This window comes from Rattus norvegicus, chromosome 16, assembly GCF_036323735.1.
Source record: "Rattus norvegicus strain BN/NHsdMcwi chromosome 16, GRCr8, whole genome shotgun sequence".
Classification (NCBI taxonomy): domain Eukaryota; kingdom Metazoa; phylum Chordata; class Mammalia; order Rodentia; family Muridae; genus Rattus; species Rattus norvegicus.
Genome location: NC_086034.1, coordinates 50,248,647 through 50,268,287, shown reverse-complemented (window position 1 = coordinate 50,268,287; position 19,641 = coordinate 50,248,647). Strand labels below are relative to the sequence as shown.

The 19,641-nt window shown below is 43.3% G+C and overlaps 1 protein-coding gene across 16 annotated transcripts in view; it reads right to left on the bottom strand.

Moving 5' to 3' along the window:
* The window catches only part of Tenm3 (teneurin transmembrane protein 3), a 2,726,621-nt gene that overhangs the window by 443,065 nt on the left and 2,263,915 nt on the right, over nt 1-19,641 (bottom strand). For 15 of the 16 annotated variants that reach the window (XM_063275416.1, XM_039094506.2, XM_039094513.2 and 12 more), the window contains one exon: nt 7,219-7,531. In XM_063275416.1, the coding sequence (XP_063131486.1) occupies nt 7,219-7,450 (232 nt within the window). In that variant the 5' untranslated portion in view covers nt 7,451-7,531. Of the gene's footprint in view, nt 1-7,218; nt 7,532-19,641 lie in introns of those variants that run through there. The other variant, NM_001169133.2, reaches the window with a different exon arrangement.

Below are 19,641 nucleotides of genomic sequence, written 5' to 3'. Positions count from 1 at the left end.
CCCTTAGTCCTCTTCCATGAAGCAGTCACCACGGGATAGCCCTTCTCCAGAGTGCACAAGGCTGCACTGTGCTCCCTCTGCTCTGATGCCTAGAACATACTACAGACCTCTATGGCTCTTCAACCTCCGTGTGAATCCCATGCTGGCGTGCCGATGCACACTGATGAGCTTTCTCTCCTGGTGGTCTGCTTCACTGTCTGTTCTGTGGACTCAAAGTGCCAGAACTTCAAGAAACTGAGCTAGAGGTGTTTTTTTTTAACTTTCTATATCCGTATCAGGTGATATACTATCTGCCCACATGTCTCCAACATTATCTACCTCTTCGTCAAAGCTAAGCATAGCTGTCCACGTTCACTGTGTCCTAAATTCCCGCGTCTTTACATAAGCTCTCACAACAGATAATATGTGTGCACGCTCTTCTCTGCTTGGCCAGGCATTGGTTAGAATAGCCATGGTGACAACTTAGTGAGGAGCAAGGAAAGCCATCCTTCTTTTTTACATTATCAACCTTTTATACAGGACCCTGGGGTTGTCATTTATTTCATAAAGCATTATTTCATTCTTCTGTGATTTCTACTTGGCACATTAGAAATTCATACAATCTTAGTTTTGTAAATAAGAAGAAAACCAAATTGTTTTTGTCTTCCTAGAAAATAATAACGTATCTTTAAAGCTGAAGGATTTTCTTTTTTGCTGGGTGTCCTTGTGTGTAGTCCACACACATCCTGTATGTGTGCCATGTGTGATTCTTATGTAATGTGTGTGTGGCGTGTCTGGTGTATGTGTCTGTGTGTGGTATGTGACATGTGTGTGTGGCTGGCATGTGTGTGTGTATGTGTGTGGTATGTATGTATGTATGATGTGCATACTTGGTATGTGTGTTTATGTGTGGTGAGTATGGTATATGTGTGTGTGTGTTATGCCTGGTGTGTATATGTGTCTGTGTGTGATGTTTGGCATGTGTGTGTCTGTTTTGTGTGTGTTGGGTGGTATGTGTGTGTGTGTTGTGTGGTATATGTATGTGTGGTGTGTCTGGTATGTGTATGTGTCTGTGTGGTGTGTGTGTGATATGTGTTGTGTGTGTTGTGTGTGTGTATGTGTGTGTACGTGTGTGTGTGTGGTGTATCTGGTGTGTGTGTGTCTGTGTGGTGTGTGTGTGTTATGTGATATGTGTATATGTGTGTGTGTGTGTGTGTGTGTGTGTGTGTGTGTGTGTGTGGTATATCTGGCGTGTGTGTACATCTATCTGAATTTTGTTTTCTGTTTTGGGTATTCATTTACTTTGTCATTTAAAATCATTAGTTTAGATTTGAACCAAAACTACACTCTTCAACAAATTATTTATTTTATCCTACCTGTTTATATTTTAATGTTGGTATTAAGAATTAAATTCAGAGCCAAAGCATAAGTTCTACTGAGCCATATCCCTAGGCTAGTTCTGTTTGGGCTGTAGATTATGTTTATGTGTATTTCCCCTCTAGTACTTGACTGCCATTGTGTTCAAGGGTTCTAATTCTACTGTTACAGGTTTCTGTAGGTGTTTATTACATATAGTTAAGTATGTATGTGTATATGTGTACATGTGTATGTGTGAGTCTGTGTGTTGGATTGCTACATGTAGGTTCAGGTGCCCAGGGAAGCCCGAAGTGTGGGATCCCCTGGAGGTGGAGTTAACTGCGGTTGTAAGCCACACCATGTGGGTGCTGGGAATAAATATCAAACCCACTGCAAGCACAGAACAGGCTCTCCACGATGAGCCACCGCTCAGCCCCACAGTTTTCTACTTTAGCTCAGATAACCCTCTTTAATCTCCACTGTTCTTTTTCCTCGAAGTCTTCTGTTCTTTGCCTTCTACCCTGCTCACTGCTTGCTAGGTACCATTAGGCATGCTGTTTTCTTGGGGTCCTGTGAGAAACCATAGGAAGTCCTACTATGTGCTAAGAACAGGACCTGTGTTCTCTGAAGCAGCTCTCCATACTGGCATCCCTAGACTACCAAGAGTGGAGAAGGAAACCAGCTTAGGGTCCCCTTCTCCCTGAGGGGACAAGGAAGCAGCTATCCCTGAGGGCAGACATTTGTTTGTGTAGGTTTGACTTCAGAGGCAGACCAGCCTCTGTCTGGAACCCCAAAACTATATCAGCATTCTTTCTGGTCTTTGCCGATTCCGAACTCTCATATGGCACACATAAACAAAGCGTCCCTACCTTCACCTGGTCCTTAAGGACCCTAAAAGTTTCTCCACCCCATTGGCACTGTGGATCAGTGGCCATCACTCTGTACAGTCAGCTGGTGGTGGGTGGAAGAGGGAATCGTTCAAACCACTATAATGTTAGAATCCTGGGCACACATTTACAGGGAGCCCAGCTGCTCTTGGAGTGTTCTTTTGCTCCTTGTTTGAGGAGGGGCAGAATTACACATAAAAGGTGGGTGGGCTAGGTATCTATAGCTTACTACCATGCTAATCCTAGTTAGCCTTGCCACTGCAGAGGGAGACTTAGCCTGGAGTCCACACAGGGTTCCTTTCTCTTTTTCCCTCTTCCTTCTCACCTCTCAGCAGCAGAACTCCCCAAAGCACACGGGAACTGAACCTGGACTAACCATGGCTGAGGTAATGCTGCGCGCTTGTGGGAGCAGGGGTGCTGGGAACCGTAGTATGGTAAGAATGAAGAGAAAGCCAGTCCCAAAGGGAAGCATTTCTGAGGATGGAGCCACACAGCTGGGATGACCTGAGGTGAGTCACGCTTAGCACCCACTCAGAACCTGTCTTCCACCTGCCTGCCCCTTTCCCCTCCTTTACAAACGGAGTTCCGGCTGTGACTTCAGTGATACATCAGCACAGATAGGGTGCCGATGCTAGTCACCGTCCTCTCTGTGGCCGTTCTAGAAATGTTTACAACACTCGTGCAGAGGACTACATTCAATACTTTGGACCGTTTCTGGGCAAGGGTGGAGGGGAAATCTGATGGGTCAGAGAACAAAAGTTTTCTTAATCTCAGAGAAAGCGCCTTTCAAATTTCAACCCTAGAACCAATATTCCATGTTGCAGTTGGTGTCTGTTCCGGTCTGGTCAGGAATACCAGAGGCACAAACGCACATATATGCACACAGCACAGACAGCTTTAGCATGGAAAAAAACACTTTATTTTATTCCTTCTTTAAGACTGTGGGCTGATGGGAGAAAGCTGTTTTTCGAGAAATGTGTCTCTGACCCGATGAGATAAATTCTCTTCAAAGAGGAAAAAAAGAAAATAGTATCTAAGAATGCAGACCGTGTGTCACTGTCACGCCAAAGCCCTCACACTTACAGACAGAAGAGCCACAGGAAGACAAATCCTTTCTGTTGCAACACCCTCCTCCACCCCCATGCCTCCCCCCCAAATACCCAAAAACTCAAGAGAGAGGGAAAAGCAGGGAGGGAGAGAGATGGAAATAGATGAGGGAGAAAGGAAGAGAGGGGGAGGGAGGCAGAGGGAGAGGGATGGAGAGAGGGAGAGACAGAAGGACAGAAGGGAGGAAGGAAAGAGGAGTGAGGAAGGGAGACAGAGAGCAAGGGAGACAGGGAGAAACAGAGAGAGGGAAGGAGATAGAGAGAGGAGGAGAGAGATGGAGAGGAGAGACAGAAGGAGGGAGGGAAAGAGAGAGGGGGAGAGGCAGAGGGAGGGAGGAAGGCAGAGAGGGAGAGAGAGGGAGAGATTGAGAGACAGAGGGATTGAGGGAGGGAAAGTGGGAGGGGGAGGGGAGAGGGGAGGAGAGAGAGAGAGAGAGAGAGAGAGAGAGAGAGAGAGAGATATCTGTGTAAGATCCAGTCCACTTGCCCATGACTGTGACACTGAAATCATCCCAGCTTTACAGGATCTAAATATAACATGTAATTAACGGGAGTCACCTGCCAGTCAGTGAAGCCATAAAAAAATCTGATTAAAATCAGAAGTGATGACAGGCCAGAAAAAAAAATCTGTTGATAAAAATAAAAGCCCTAGATTGCTCCGCTTGAGGTCCCCACGTAATTGCATCAACAAGGTCTCTCCTTATCCCTTCCTGCAGGTGACATGGCATTTCCCAGCGTCACTTAAGGTAGAGGGACATGGGGTCCAAGGAACGCCCTGTTTTAAGACTCTGCAGATGAGCTAAATTAGCATGATACTTTGGAACTGTTTCAAGGATCTCTGGCTACTGTTAATATTGTTAATCTTTCATTTTTATTGTGTGTATAGTGTCAGGAGCGGTGGCAGGGAGCACATTTTGTCAATTAAATAATTAATCCCACAGCATAATAGTCAGTAAGGAAAAACTGACATTTGTCAGGCACAAAGCAAAAGAAAGCCCGGGAGGATTTCCTATTGTGCTTGCTCAAGAAGAACATAATTTGGTAGCAGCCTCGCTTATTTGCTTCTCTGCTACACCTACCGACCCTGCTGTCATGAGGAAGACAAGTCTGGGCCAGGGACGCGGCTCACTTGATGTGAAAGCATTTGGGCCTAAGTGCAGACTCCAGCACCCGTGGAACATGCACTTGACTGGATGTCAATGGCTTTCACAGGTACACAACACACACACACACACACACACACACACACACACACACAGAGAGAGAGAGAGAGAGATGAACAGAGAAATAGAGAGCGAGAGAGAGACAGAGAGAGAGAGCGAAAGACAGAGAAACAGAGACAGAGACAGAGAGAATGAGAGAGAGACAGAGAGAATGAGAGAGAGGGAGAATGAGAGTGTGTGTTCACAAGGTTTTCCTAGTGCTGATCTTCATCTACATCAGAAAATCATTTTTATTTATTTCCTATATATGGCTTGGATGGGCTCACTTCTCTCTATCCAAACCACATTTTCATGGGAAACTGAGGAAAAGCTACTGTGATAAAGCAAGTGGTGTTTGTTTGTTTATTTATTTATTTTGCACCTGCACAGAGCTCTGGGTATAAACACTAGAGGCTGGAGGTTCAAAGGTCCCCCGACTCCAGGCAAGTCTCGGCTGGGGAAGAGCTAGCTGTGTGCTTCTCCTGTGTGGGGTCTCCATCAGGTGACCACCCACGGCACATTTACTACTCTCGGGCACGGTACACCCAGGCACACATTAGAGAGAAGCATCTGTCCCGCCCATTGATGTCTTTAATGAATTTGGACTCAGGGTCTGCGCAGTGAGTCCTACTATGTCTGAGCACTGCTCTCTGGCTTTTCCGATCTCTTCTGCTCACAACCTGCTCCTCGCCATCCCTCCACCAGGATCCAGATGAGAGGCCTCCATGCCGGCTGGCTCTCTCTCTTTCACTAGCTCCCCAGCTTTCGAGGGGCTGAGTAATGGTATTTCTTGGTCCCCTAAGAACTCTGGTTCTGCACTTTCCACAGATGGTGTTGCCAGTGCCGTCAACAACAGCCTGCGCTGGATTAGCACTGCCTAGGAGGTGAAAATTCAAGTGAGCTATTTTTAACCCGTTTTAAGCATCCTCCGCTCTGCCAAAACTAAATGCTTGCCTGGGGTGGGGATAGGCCTCACGGATGCTTCGTGCCACATGTGCAGCAGACTTGTCTCCTAATGGTGCTCAACAATGTAAGGCTGCCCTACCGCTCTTCCCACAACATGGCACCAAATAGGTATTTTTAACATATGTATATGGTATATATGTATATGTTTATGATGTATATGTTTATGATGTATATGTTTATGATGTATATGTATATGTATACAATGTATATGCATATGTACATTATGTATATATGTGTATGATATATATATGTTTATGATGTATATGTACATGATATATATGTATATGATGTATATGCATATGTGTATTATGTACATATATATGATGTATATGTATATGCATATGTATAAAGCAAGACTTCACGTAGATTTCAGATGGCAAGCACTGTCTACTTTTAAAAAGTGGTGTAAGTGTGTATTGATAATGTCTTCCAGCTGTGTAGACACTGTGAGAGGAAAGCTTAGGTTCAGCTTTCTAGTATCTGGTGAATGTTCCCTGACTTACCAAGAATACCCAGCCATATGTGTCGTGCACCTCCCTCAAAATCAGTTAAGAATCCGAAACTATCTTTTCCCTCTCCATGAAGTTTCACACAGTATTTAGTGGAGCATGCTTTGGATGGGGGGGGGATTACTCTTGAAGAAATCAAGTGAATTTATTTTAGAATATGAACTGATTTGGACAAATGAACACCCTCTCGTTTTTTTGCAGGATGGCTTCTCCGGTAGTGCGGAGGGTGAAGGAATCATGGGAAAGTTTTAGAATCATGGGTAACAGATATCCTGTACTGTCACTCTTTAAAGATCCTCGGATTTTCCCACCCTAGTGTCCTTAGTGACTCTGCCAGGAAACATACACACATATCCTTTATTACTAACATTCCTTTTTTTTCTAGTTTTCCCCAATTAAATTAGCCAAGGGGGCACTCATCCGAAGGACTTTGACATGCACATGTAAGAGGGTCTGATTTTCACTGGGGAAATCCTGGCCACATCTCAATGCTGGACAAAAAAAACCATAGAACTAGTTGTATGCTTCACCTAGGATACTCTATTGTCTTAACGTGTGAAAAGTCGTTCTAGGACGGCAAACCAAAGTTACAGGAGCCACTGCCTCACTGGCAAGACAGGGAGACAAAAAGGGAGTGTAGGAATGTTCGAGAAATATATGCAAATGACCAAGCCATTATGTTATGGGAAAATAGACTGTGTTAAGGTATGAGATTGCATGGGAGAAAGAAAAGGGAAACCTTCTGTGGCTCACTCTTGCATAAGAAGACACCAGTGGAAGGCTGGACTGGATGAAATGTAAGAATATTGAGACTCCTAACCCTAATCTTAGGAGGTTTTTATGAGGTTTTTTTCTCCTCTCAATACCTGCTTTCCTTTTACCAGTTCTAACTCTAAAAGCAGTGTTTGTGAGTGTTCATTCAACTAAGAGAAACTTGAAACTTTGATCATGTGCGAAACGATCAACCTCACATATGTATCGTGTGGAGCTGAGGAACTCTTCATGTGTGTCACTACCCAGGTGGGTGAGCCCGTGTCTCCTGGGTGGCTTTCTACCTCCCACTTATACTCTGTGACCTGTTGGCTATCTCAAAACCAGAGCCAGCAGCCAGGACCAGGAAAATGGTATATTTCTCTAGGGCCTGAAACCCGGGACTCTTTAAGTTAAGAACACGTGCGCACGGATACCTTGTTCTACTCGAGCCGGTACCTACCTTGTCTAGGATACTCGTCGGCTTCTCTGTGGACCAGATCTTTTACTCTGTTTCCGTAAAGCAGCCGTGAAGAATCATGATCGAAAGCTTTCAAGGTTTCACTGGAACTGTAAGACTTCTGCGTGGGGACCCTACACTCCTCATTGTCCGCGGACGAGTTTGTATAGCGCCGTTCTTTTTCCCGTCTGCTCTTGGTCAAGGAGCAGTAAGGCCTGCGTTCCTTCACATCCATACTTCCTTCATTCCTTCTCTGTGCGCATCGGTCCGGCCTCTTAGAACTTCAGCGCTCAGAATTCAACTCTCACTGGCCTTTCTGCAAAGAGAAAAGGTTGGCATGACGTCAGCGCGAGCAGCCGCAGACTGACACCTCGCTCGCGCGCTCGTTACCCTTCTTAGCTGAGGATAGCTTTGCAAGCCGGAATCCCACTTTCGAGGAGAAATGGACAGTCCCAAGACTCTTCTATTAACATAGTCTGTCACACCAACAAGTGAGACACACTCTGCTCTGGGCATTCAATATCAAACACTTTATAGGATTCCTGTCCCCCACCCCCAAGAAACACACACATGAATACAAAATAAAAATTAAACTCAAGCTTAAATAACACTATAGAAGCCTGTTAAAAATTGGCTTTGACAGTTTCTTCAGTTTTCCATAGGGGAAAACTTTTTGCCCGTAGCATGTACCTCTTGTGCAAATAAATCGCCTTTCTTTTCCTTACCGCCCCGCCCCCCCAAAACCATGTTATTACTTTTTTTTTTTTACCCCTTTAATGCATAGGAACAAATTGGGAGAGATTCTTACAGTGGGAACTTCATCAAATGAATTGAATAGTTTATTCATTTTTTTACAAAGACTTTTGCTTTCAGAGGGTAATTTCCATGCGTTAAGGAGCTAAATGTCTTGAACTCTGGAAAGAGCCGGCGCCCCTCGCATACCCCTTCTTCTGAAACGCATTTTTTCCCTCCCTCGCATGTGCACTTAATCAGTGCTACCCTGACATTTAAGGCAATTCAAGTGGTTAATTTGATGGGGGCACTTGCTGTTTTTTTCTTCTGTAACTGCCGATAGCAAGCATCCTTTAGAAGGAGCAGGGCAAACTGTTTCTTTGCTTAGCAGCTCTGTTTCCTGAGTTTGCTGGACTGTGAGGACGGTCTCCTGGTCCGCTGCGACCTGGAAAATGGGGAGCGAGCTGCCCAAGGCGAATCAGCACTCCGGGGTCCTCTGCTGTGTCTCTCCAGTTCTTCATTTTCAACCTGCCGTTTCCCAGGAGCTCCCTCTTCAATCCTCGGTATTATCGCCCCACCCCAACCCTACTTTTCCACCGTCTACTTTTTATCCCAGTGATCCCATAACCAACTTGAGACAGCCTCCTGGCTAGCCCCGAGTCCTCTCTTTGCTTCTGGATCCTTCGGGCTATGGCTGGCATTTAGGTATGACCTTCCGTGGACATGCTCTGTGCAGAAACGGTCTCTCCATTTCGTCGCCACCCACTCTCCAGAGCACGCAGCTCTTGAATACGCTTCCCACGCGGAGTCTCGTGGCCTCTGAATCGCCCACACCGTGTTGTTAGCAAATCTTCATTCTTCCTGCTTACCACAATAGCTCCTAGACCCCTCTCAGTTCTGCCTTCCATCCAGTTACTGAACGTGCGGCAAAGCTTTGGGGCTGGAATGATCACAGAACTCCACCGTGTTCGCTTAGAAACATTTGGAATTCTCCACCAAGCCCTTTCTTCAACCAAATTATATGCCCCACTATGGGCTTTCCTCAAATGGGTCTCCACATGTCTGTTAGGTTTGGAATGAATCAGGCCATTCCAAGTAATTACGAATATTTCAGACTGTTCAAAGAGAATTGTGATTTTGCCATCATTTTTTTTCCTTTCTCGTGGCCGTATTCTTTAAGGTAATATTTTTCATTGACTCTTTCTGATTCACTACTCCATTACTTTCTTGCAGATCCTTCTAATGGCTCTTAATAACACCTGAAATTTTTATTGTAGCTTTCCTTTCAGCTTTAATATGAAAAAGAAAGTGACAGAGACTATAAGAATATGAAACGAGCTTCCTTATTTTTATTATTGTAACAAAACAAAAATTAGTTTAGGGAAACATTTACTGAATGCCTTCCCAGAGGACCCAGGAGGACGGAACAAAAAATGTTCCAGCTCAAATGGAGCCTCCATTTAGTGAGTGAAATAGTAACATGCTTTCCAGTGGGATCGCTAAATAGAAATTACAGGAGGTTATAACGTGGACTAGGCTCCCACACCAGGCTCCAAATGAGCCATGCCTGCTAGGGTTCAGAGCAAAAACCATGGGATTATCCTTCAACCACGTGAGAATGAAAGTCATCCAAGTTCACTTGAAGGAGCCAGTTTCAATCAATGTGGTAACTGCGGCCTCACTCACGGCTCTATTTCCTATGAAAAATAACCTGAAAGAAACTGCTGGCCAGTGGTCTCTCTTTCTCTTCAGGAAATACAATTTACAAATGACTGGTCATTGCTCTTGGCTTTTGTTTTTTGGGTTTTGTGTTCTCTCTCTCTCTCTCTCCCTCCCTCCCTCTCTCTCTCTCTCTCTCTCTCTCTCTCTCTCTCTCTCTCTTAACAGCACTTCTCTGTTTATAAAAACCAACTGGTCTGCTAAACCCATCAAAAGACTGATTCTTTGTTATAGTGATCAGTGGCCTGTTTTTGGAATCTTAAGAAAAAGACATTAATTGGCCTTAATGATCTTTAAATTGCATTGTTATAATTTCATCATTTGACGCCCTGAATAAATATGTCTGAAGTTCAAAATGAATTTCCTTTCTAAACTAGTGTTTGGTTCTTCGGAGGAAAAGCGGTATCGACTCTCAAGATTAAATGGTCATCAAGAAGCCTTTTAATTGACCAGGAAATAGAGTTCAAGCGTTTCCAGTAATAGATGTTTGGAATTCTAGGGCGTTGCAGAACTTCTGCTTCTCATCCTAAAGTTGATATCTGTTAAAATTAGCATTCTTAACGACGGTGATCAGCAAAACCCACAACTCAAAGTGGGTTTTGACATGCGGCGCAGTTTACTTTTAAACGTAAAAAGGTGGCTCTTCGTGATTTTCATGATTCAACTTTATACTCTTAAGGACTAGGTACTCACGTAGTTCTTTGATATGGTAACATGAGCGCACAACCACAAAAAAAATAAGTTGTGGTACTGGTACATTAATGAAACGTTAAGTTATCAGCATTAAAGATAACTTTAGTTTTGTTTTATGGTGCCTGAAACCAACCCAGGACTTAGGGTACTGTACGGAAGGACCATATCACAGAGCTATTTCTCAATCTCTCTTTTAGAGTCTTATTGTCTGTTTTTCCATGAGTGGACAGAGAGGTCTAGAACCTTTTTCCCAGTTGATTTTTTGAGGGGAATAGGGGTTCTGCTATGTTCTTTTGGCCAGGCTGTCCTTGAACTTGTGATTCTGAGTCTTTGTGTACCCTGACCCATACATATGGGTCCCCAGACAGTACACCAACACATCTGGCCAGTACTGGAACAAAGGTCATTTATAACACGAGTTAACTAGGTTTTATTTGCAAAGCAATTCTAAATTGCAGAGATAAATCAAGATAAATCAAATACGCTATCAAAGACACAGGCAATTTGATCTCAGACACTCAAAACAATGCGAAGCTCTTTGTATGTCTCGTTCAGCTCTTGTACACAGTTCGGGCTCTTTGAGGATTGAATCGACACTGTAAGGCTCGAGACCACCAACGAATCTCTGATGGAAGCCAGTGAGCTCAATATGATTTCAAACAGGCGGTTTCCTGGGTTATCTCCTCCACTCAAGGCTGAGAAGGAGAAGATTAAGACATGCAAATGCTTGAGAAGCTCTAAACATTTGCCATTCTTTGATAGTGACTGCTGGTCTCTCACAAAGGAGAAGGTCACTGTGCGCAGACTCCACACAAAGAACTTAACAAACTGGGGCGGGAGGTGCAGTCGTTCAGAAATGAAGCTATTGCTAAGCGAGGTAACCAAGAGCATTTTTTTTTAAGCGAACTGACATGTGAGAACAACATTATGTTGATACAGCTAATTTCCATTACCTCCTTGAAAAAACGAGTCAGTTACATTGATGGTACTTTGGAAGTTGCCCTTAAACCATCGTCATTACTAGGCTCCTAGCACTGTACCGTTCCTCAGTATAGACATCTTGACGGAACGGATCTACTTGGTTCTTAGACTACCTATGATGATGCCAAAGCGATGTACACTCAGTAGATGCTGTTTGAACTTTGAGCTTTCTGTTGGGCTGGTGACTTGTGGTAGAAGGCCTTTTGTGACTCTGGGCAGGGATGGTGGGGCTCAGCCCCTTAAAGTCACAAAGGTGAGGAAAGGATGTACTGTGCTAGGATGGGATGCTAAGTGGACTTAGTGTACTCAGAGTCTTACGGCTTAGGCCACTTTCATTTCCCACTGGGTTTGTCGGGGTTACAGTGCGTCAGCAGTGAAGGAGCATCTGGACTTTGAAAGATTTGACTGAACAAATGAATAACCAGGCTCTAGCTTTTTGGACACTGAGGAGGGTCACCCTGACTTCGACTGCAGACACAGTATTTAAAGACTTACTTTATTATCTGTTTATTTATGGTGTGTGTCTATGTGCACATGTGCATGTGCAGAGAGGTGACCACAGACAGCAGGAAATGGCCTCAAACCTTCTGGAGCAGGAGTTACAGGCAGGCCGTAGTATGTAGCTCCACATGAGTATTGGGCACCAAACTCTAGTCTTCTACAAGAGTAGATTTAACGACTCAGCTATTTCTCCATCCCCCACATATAGTGTTTAAATGTACTTTGAACCAGGCAGAAAACAGAACTTAATGAAAACATATTCTCAGTGAAAATGAAAATAAACCACTTAGTGGTGGTGCCTTTAATCCCAGCATCCAGGAAGGAGAGGCGAGTGAATCTCTGTGAGTGAGTTCGAGGCCAGCCTGGTCTACAAAATGAAGTCCAGGACAGCCAGGATAGTTACACAGAGAAACCCTCTCTCAAAAACAACAACAACAACAACACCCAAGATTCTACATTTAGAAACTAACCTGAATTTTTCCCATTAATTTATTTTCACTTTACATCCTGATCAAACTCATGTAATTTTAATTGTAGCTTCTGTATTTTTTTAAACTCTCGATGCCAATGATTATGATTTTGACCTATCATTGACATGCTATCATCAACTATACTTCTAAAATCCCAAGGGCTGAGATAAAAAAAATGAACATGTATCCCCCAAAGTTAAAGAGCCTGCTGGCCAATCAGTCACACCTCCTCTGACATCTACCTTCTGTCAGAACTAGGAACACTGAGGTGTTACCTTGAAGACCACGAGCACAGGGTGCCTGCCTACTTTCATTACAGCTGAAAAACTTAATGCTAAGAATAAGTAAATTTCGGGCAAAACACTAATTTATCACCCTAACAGTTATTGCAGATTTAAATTAAGTCATTGATACACAACAGCGAGAAATTGTCCCCTTTTTGTTATCATTCACACTTCCCTAATAAGTTAGCATTTATGCATTACCAGTTTATGTTAACCAGCTGCATACACAACTTCCTGTATTGTATACATGTTGAAGTATTTCTTTTACTGAATATATTAATAGCAATTGAACACAAGAGGAAATCAATTTTTATTGTTCCTTGTGGAGAAAACTGTGTTTTCTGAGGCAAACTTGTAAAACCAAAGAATTGAAATAATTAAGTATAAAAATAAAGTCATAGTATGGAAACTTTCTTGGTAATGTTGAATTTACGTGTATCAATAATTTCAATTTTTTTCCAGTTTCCTACAAAAGACACGGAATGGCTTTTCATAAGGAAGTATGAAAGACAATCCAAGGACAGGTAGTCACTGTAAGTCACAGAAGTGACAGTTGCTGAGAGGGTTAGGGTAGTGAGTGTCCATGATTGAGAAAGTCAGCACGCTCAAGGTGTTTTCCGTAAACAACACAGTTAATAAAGACATTAGACAACAGTTATATACACAAAGCCAAGCATGTCCCAGGAACTAAATTTACTTTCCTGTCTGAAAGAATAAACGCTGGAGCTGGAGTTACCCGTCCACAGATAAGAGTTCTTGCTGTTCTTGCAGAGGACCTGGGTTCAGTATCTAGCACACACATGAACAGTCATAACCCCTTGCAACTTCAGTTCCGGGGAGTCTGGTGCCCTCTTCTGGCCTCCGAGGGAATAACGCATATGTAGCACATGTATACAGATCAAATACACACACTAAAAAAAAAAAAAACAAATAAATCTGGTAAAATAATAAAAATTAAATAAAATATCTGACGTTCCCTTGTTTGCATGTTTTTTTCTGACTGATTGCTTTGTGACAGGATCTTTCCCAGGCAGGCTTTATTTGTAATCCTGATGGAGCTTCCGGATTTCCAGAATTAAAGGCATCCAAAAACCACCAAGAGCAAAATGACTGAGACAAGAGTTTTCAAGTCACTGATATCAAGCAAGAAAAAGCAGCAAGCACCCATCCCTAAAAACAAAAGAACTCTGGTCAAACCTGTACCTAGAGAGGAAGTTATGGGAGAGCAGCAGACTCCCTAGGGACAGAGGTCAGTCTCCTAGAAAGTTGGGGAGAAATTTCAGGGTATCATGCTGGAGGAACGAAGATGAAGTGCAAGAAGAATAATCTCTAGCATCTACAGAGGGTACCTCTATAGCATGGAGCAGAGTAAAGACGACCGTGTTTGTGTGAAGAGATCGCTCGAAAGAAATTGACTCGTAGGAGAAATAGTCATCTGAAGAATGATGGCGGTACTCCCATCCTCAGGACTGCTGACATCTTAAAAGGAAAAAAATCCCTTCTGGGAGGCTCTATGCAGTAGTGTGTTGTTTATTAGGTTTATTAAATATTCCCAGCCTGTGTCTGCTAAGTGCCTACAGCATACTGTTCATCACAAAAGTGTGTCCAGAAAATACATCGTCGAAGACTCCCTCCATTTCCAGACCCTATGTTGATTAGAGTATCTAGAGCTCACCTGGGTGTGTTAGCTATTACAGCAGCATTCTGCAAGAGCCCCCGACTGCACTGGGCCACGGATTAGCGAAACAATGTCTCAGCTTTGTGTGGAATGTAGGCATGAAACAAAGACAATTCTGGTCCCAGCTCAAAAATCTTAAAAGACAAGGCCACCCATGTACAGCTCTTTCCTAGCTTAAGTGTACTCTCACAGAGCTGAAGAATATTATAGAAAAAATTAAAAGTAATTAAATCCTCCATGCTTCTTATCCACATATGGAAGGAGCAAAGATACAGTGTAGAGAAAAGGCAGCCAGTCAAGACTGGATGCAGAGCCGAGAGATGCTAGAATTATTAGACATGGACATGAAGGTGGGCGGGTGAGTAGCTTGAATGAGATGTCCCTCATAATCCTGGGCATCTGAACATTTGGTCCCCAGTTAGTGACACCGCTTGAATGAATACAGCCACCGTGGCCTGTACGTCACTGGGGGTGGGCTTTGAAGTTTGAAAGGTCATGTTCAGTTTCCAGAGCTCCCTCCCATGTTTCCTGTTTGTGGGTGGAGATGTGCATCCTCAGCTCTCAGCTACCAGCTCCAGTCACCATGCCCACCTGCTATCATGGCCGCGAGAGTGGTGGACTCTTATCCTCTGGAGCCATAAGCCCCAAATAAACTCTTCCTTCCCTAAGCTACCCAGGTCATGCATGGTGTTTTAGCAGCAGAGGAGTTCATAATGCAGCAAGGATCATAACTGTGTCCCATATGCTTGAAATCCAAATATTCATAGAGGATAGAAAAAAAAGACTTTAATCAAACCCATAAGGGGACACTACAATTTCTCAGACAAGGAATGGTGAGTTTGACGCCACAAAAGGAAGGGGCAGCAAAGTAGGAATGGAAAGAGAAGCGACAGTGCCAAATAAAGCTAATGGACTGATAAGTGGATCATGAGCCACTCATTGCCTAGAGGCAGTAAGGTCAGTGTGGCGACAGGGTTCAGAGGTCAGGGGGTGACAGAACCCTAAGAACAAGACAGGCAAGAGGGCAGACGATATTTGAAGAAAAAGAAAAAAACAGCATAAACATTTCAAATCTGATGAGCGCAGCAAATGTAGAGATCTCAGAGACTCAATAAGTCCCAAACAGAAGAAGTATGAAGGAATCTACACCAGTGTGTTTGGTTATGGCGCAGGCTGTCCAGTCCGGTATGTAGTAAAGAGAGATTTAAGAGCAGAGAAAAGAAGCCAGCTACTATAGTGAAAGCATCTCCATGAAAGTCACGCGAGCACGCACACAGCAGGGCCACGCATTTTAAAGCACAGAAGGGGACTAAGAAGCAAGTCCTCTAGATTCCCATACCCGAGGGAAATATTTCAAAACCGAGACTCGAATAGATGCGTTTTCATATACACGAAAGCCGGTCATCATCAGACTCTCTGACAGAAAAATAGAAAAGCAGGCACAGAGCACAGATGTACGCCAATCAAAAAATGGCACACAGCAAGGTTGAGTATGTGGAGACATTTATAAGACACTGCTTAAATCTTTGGAAGCTCAGTGACTGTGTAAGTCCAAGAAAATAGCCATGTATTTCAGGGTTCGTAATGAGTGTGACTGAAATCAACTGTGACAGTAGCATAAAGAAAGGGATCCAGAAGCACGGTGTGAGCTTTTGATAGTGCACCACACAAAATGACTTACTAGTAACTAGTGGTAAACTGTTAGAGTAGAGTCATATACTGTCTGCTCTAAACTTCTAAAATAACAAGGCCAAAAGAGTTGTAACTCATGAGCCAGGGAAATACCACTGCATTGAGAGGAGCAATGAAACAATTGCATGATAAAGGGAGATAGAAGATTAGGAAGGTACAACAAAGACACAATGGGACATTTAAACAAGAGTCGACATCACAGACACAAGCACAACTAAGTCAGTAACTATGTTAAACAGGAGAGTCATCCACACAGGCCACACGACGAACCGGGAGTTTCCCCATTGGATTTCAAAACCAGGACGCAATCTGGTGCTGTGCCCAGTTAACACAGTTTAAGACACTTAGACGGAAGCAAATCGACCCGGTTAGATTCCCCACCGCTGTTAAAAACAAACAAAAGTGTAAAACGTAAATGGACGGAAAAGGAAAACGTTAGACTAAAGATATCAACAACGACATCTGATATAAATGATCTTATCACAACGTTCACTAGACAGGCTCACATCAGGTGAAACAAATAAACAGAAGACAAACAAACAAACAAACAAACAAAAACAAAGCCAGACTCGACAGAGCAATAGTCCGGAGCAATTTGGGAGATTTTGGTGGATCTATGTCTGACCCAGATAGCCACGGGACATATTGATCAGTGATTTCTTTGCACATTTATCATACATTTAAGGACACATCACTTGCGAGGCATGACAAGAAGCACGAGGGATGGAGACACAGACAGGATTCAGGACTTTTCCCTTTCATTCTGATCCAGGAAAGGAAAGCCAAAGAATGACTGACCCGAATTACCTCAGTTAACTTCCACGCACAGTCTTTCAAAAGCTCTATTGCTGAGCAAGAGAATGGACAAAGAGATCTAATTGAGACCAAGGACCAAAACTAGACTCTTCCGAAATAAACAAGTGAATGAATGAACGAACGAACAAATGAATACAGTAACACTTAGTAAGACCCACAGGAGAAATCAGATTGAGACAAGAAAGCAAGTCACAGTGAAAGGGCTGAGGCCCAAAAGCACAAACAAAGAGAAGAACCCCCAGAAAACAGAGTCTGCAAGGGCTTGGCACACAGATGCCCACGGGACCAAGAGAAGAGACCGGCCTGGGGTGAGTGTGGAAGGGTCCTGAAGATAAAAAGCAGGCTTTGAAGGGTACCCAAAGCGCCTCCACCAAGCCCCACCAGTGTCACAAGGCCCTTGCAGAGCTGTGATAAGTAAATGATGTGCCTGTCAGGCTTTCCATTTGGAAAGTCCTCAGAAGCTGGAGGACAGGGACGAGGGAGGAAGCAGGAAAAGTGTGGCCGAGCTTCGTGCAGAAGTCCAGGCAAGGGAAAAGGTAAACCTGAAATGTGCCTACATCAGCAGCATGGATTTTAGAGAAATGAGTAGGTTGGAGAGGTGCTCAGCAGTCTTGCTGGTCTGACTGTAGCAGGCTCCGCACTAGAGAGAAGAAAAGGACAGGTACGGGGATCTGTGCTAGAAGAGCTGAGCACGGAGAGCAGCCTCGGGGACCCGGAAGGAGGATGCTGTCCCAAATGTTGCCCAGAGACCTCCTGCTTGCTTTTCTCCTCATTGAAATCAAGACCTGAGCATACGTATTTTGTTCCTTGTAGAAACTAAAACAAACAAAAAGCAGATAAACCAAGAAAACAATTCCCCCTTAATATTTTTCAGTTTGTTTGTTTTTCTATGCATCCATGTGTGTGTGAATATGTGTGTATGTATTTAACATGCACAATCTTATAGCCCATTTCCTTTAAATATTATCACTATGGTCTCAATTATCACCTTGGTCTCAATTAGATCTCTTTGTCCATTCTCTTGTTCAGCAATAGAACTTTTGAAACGGTCACCCCTTTATTTTTAAAATAATAAATAGGAAGCCCAAATTTTTAAAAACTCAAAACTATCTCTTGTGTTTTTCACAGAGACAGACAATATATAAATTTGGATAATGAAATAAATAGGAGCCGTGTACCAAAATAGCTTCATAATACAAGTGAATATGGAAACATTTTAATTGGAAAATATACAGAACAGTGCCGTGGGCAGTAAGGAAAGTGGCTTAATTCTCATCAAATTGTTTTTAAAAAATCTTTCAAAAATATTTATAAGTAAACGGAAACAGAAACTGAAATGGTCTGAAAAGAAAAAAAAAAAACAACCAACAATGGCTAATGTAGCCTATTAAATCAGTAATGTAAAACAGGAGTGTTTTCTTCTATCATTTCAAATTTCAAATTTTTTTTCTGGGGGGGTGCATGATTGTGAATTAAAGTGATCTTTTTGATAGAAACTATAAAAAGGAATGTATTTAACAGGCTTCATCAACATGTTGGTAGTTATGCGTGGCTGTGAAAATGTGGCTGGCTTCAGGGAGCTCATAGTCTCTCCACTTAGAAGAAACAGGAAGTGCACTCAAGAATCCAAAAGAAGTGAGGCAAGGAAGTCGTCCCTGCTTGGAGACACTTAGAGTGTAAGTGATATTTCTGACAGTGTCAGCTTGCCTGGATCAACCAATACCCATCCATCATCTCTATCTGGACTGCCCTACCACTGCTTAAGCCACAGCTCTTGCTATAGAGGATCCTATTTTCTTCACCAGTGCTTCAGTGTAAGCCTGGTCCTTCTGGGAGTAAACCAGTGGTGGTGCCTGTCTTCAATCCCAACGCTTGGGAGGTAGGCAGATCTCTGAGTTCGAGGCCAGCCTGGTCTACAGAGTGAATTCCAAGACAGACAGGGCTACACAGAGAAATGCTGTCTTGAAAGAACAGCATACACCAAAATTCTGTAGGTAATCACATCTGGTCCAAAGGAATACGCAAGGAATTACCTATGTGTCCTATAAGTAAAACTGTGGCAACAAAATGGCCTCAGATGTTTGTCAAGTAAAATAAACAAAGAAACAAAGAAACCAGATAGCTTGATACTGTCCCAGTTGAGTTGTTCTAGTTGGAGGAAGCCCTTCCATCATCAAAGGAATGAATGATCTGGTAGATGTGTCAGCCATAGTCAAAACATAGGTGGTAATAACAACACCCATTCATGAAACGCTACCACACTAAATATTTGGCATGTGGAGATTTTGAATGACCAGTTTTACAGGACAGGAAATAAGATGGCCCTAAGGCAAAGTCTCAAGTCTAGCCACCAGAGTGGCCACACAGGCTCACACTCAGGTCTTCTGCTCTTCCTTTATTTATGCTGTCAATAAAGCACAGGAACTGATGAAATCAACCCAGAATCCAACAGTAGGTTGAAGAGAAAAAGACAAGCTAGCTTTCCAGATGGATTAAAACTGGCTGGAGCTGTCCACGACTTAAAAGTCCCATCTGATGGACCTGATGACAGTTGGAAAGAGCTTCTGAGGTAAAGAGTTGATGTCATTTCCCTAAGTGCTGTGCAGAGTCCTTTCCTTAAGAGTGGTCAGAAAAGCTCCTGGTGAATTATTAATTTCTATCTTGGTTATTTATCGAGTGCTTAAAATATGCCATGTGCTTTACATATATGCCCTCACTTAACCTTACAATAATCTTGCTAAGTAAGAATTATAAATCCCACTTCATAGGAGAGAGAGCTAGGGCCAAAAGGGATTCACTGACTTGCCCAAGGTCACACAGAAAGCAGCTAATCAGAATTTGAATTCGGTCGTCTTTATTC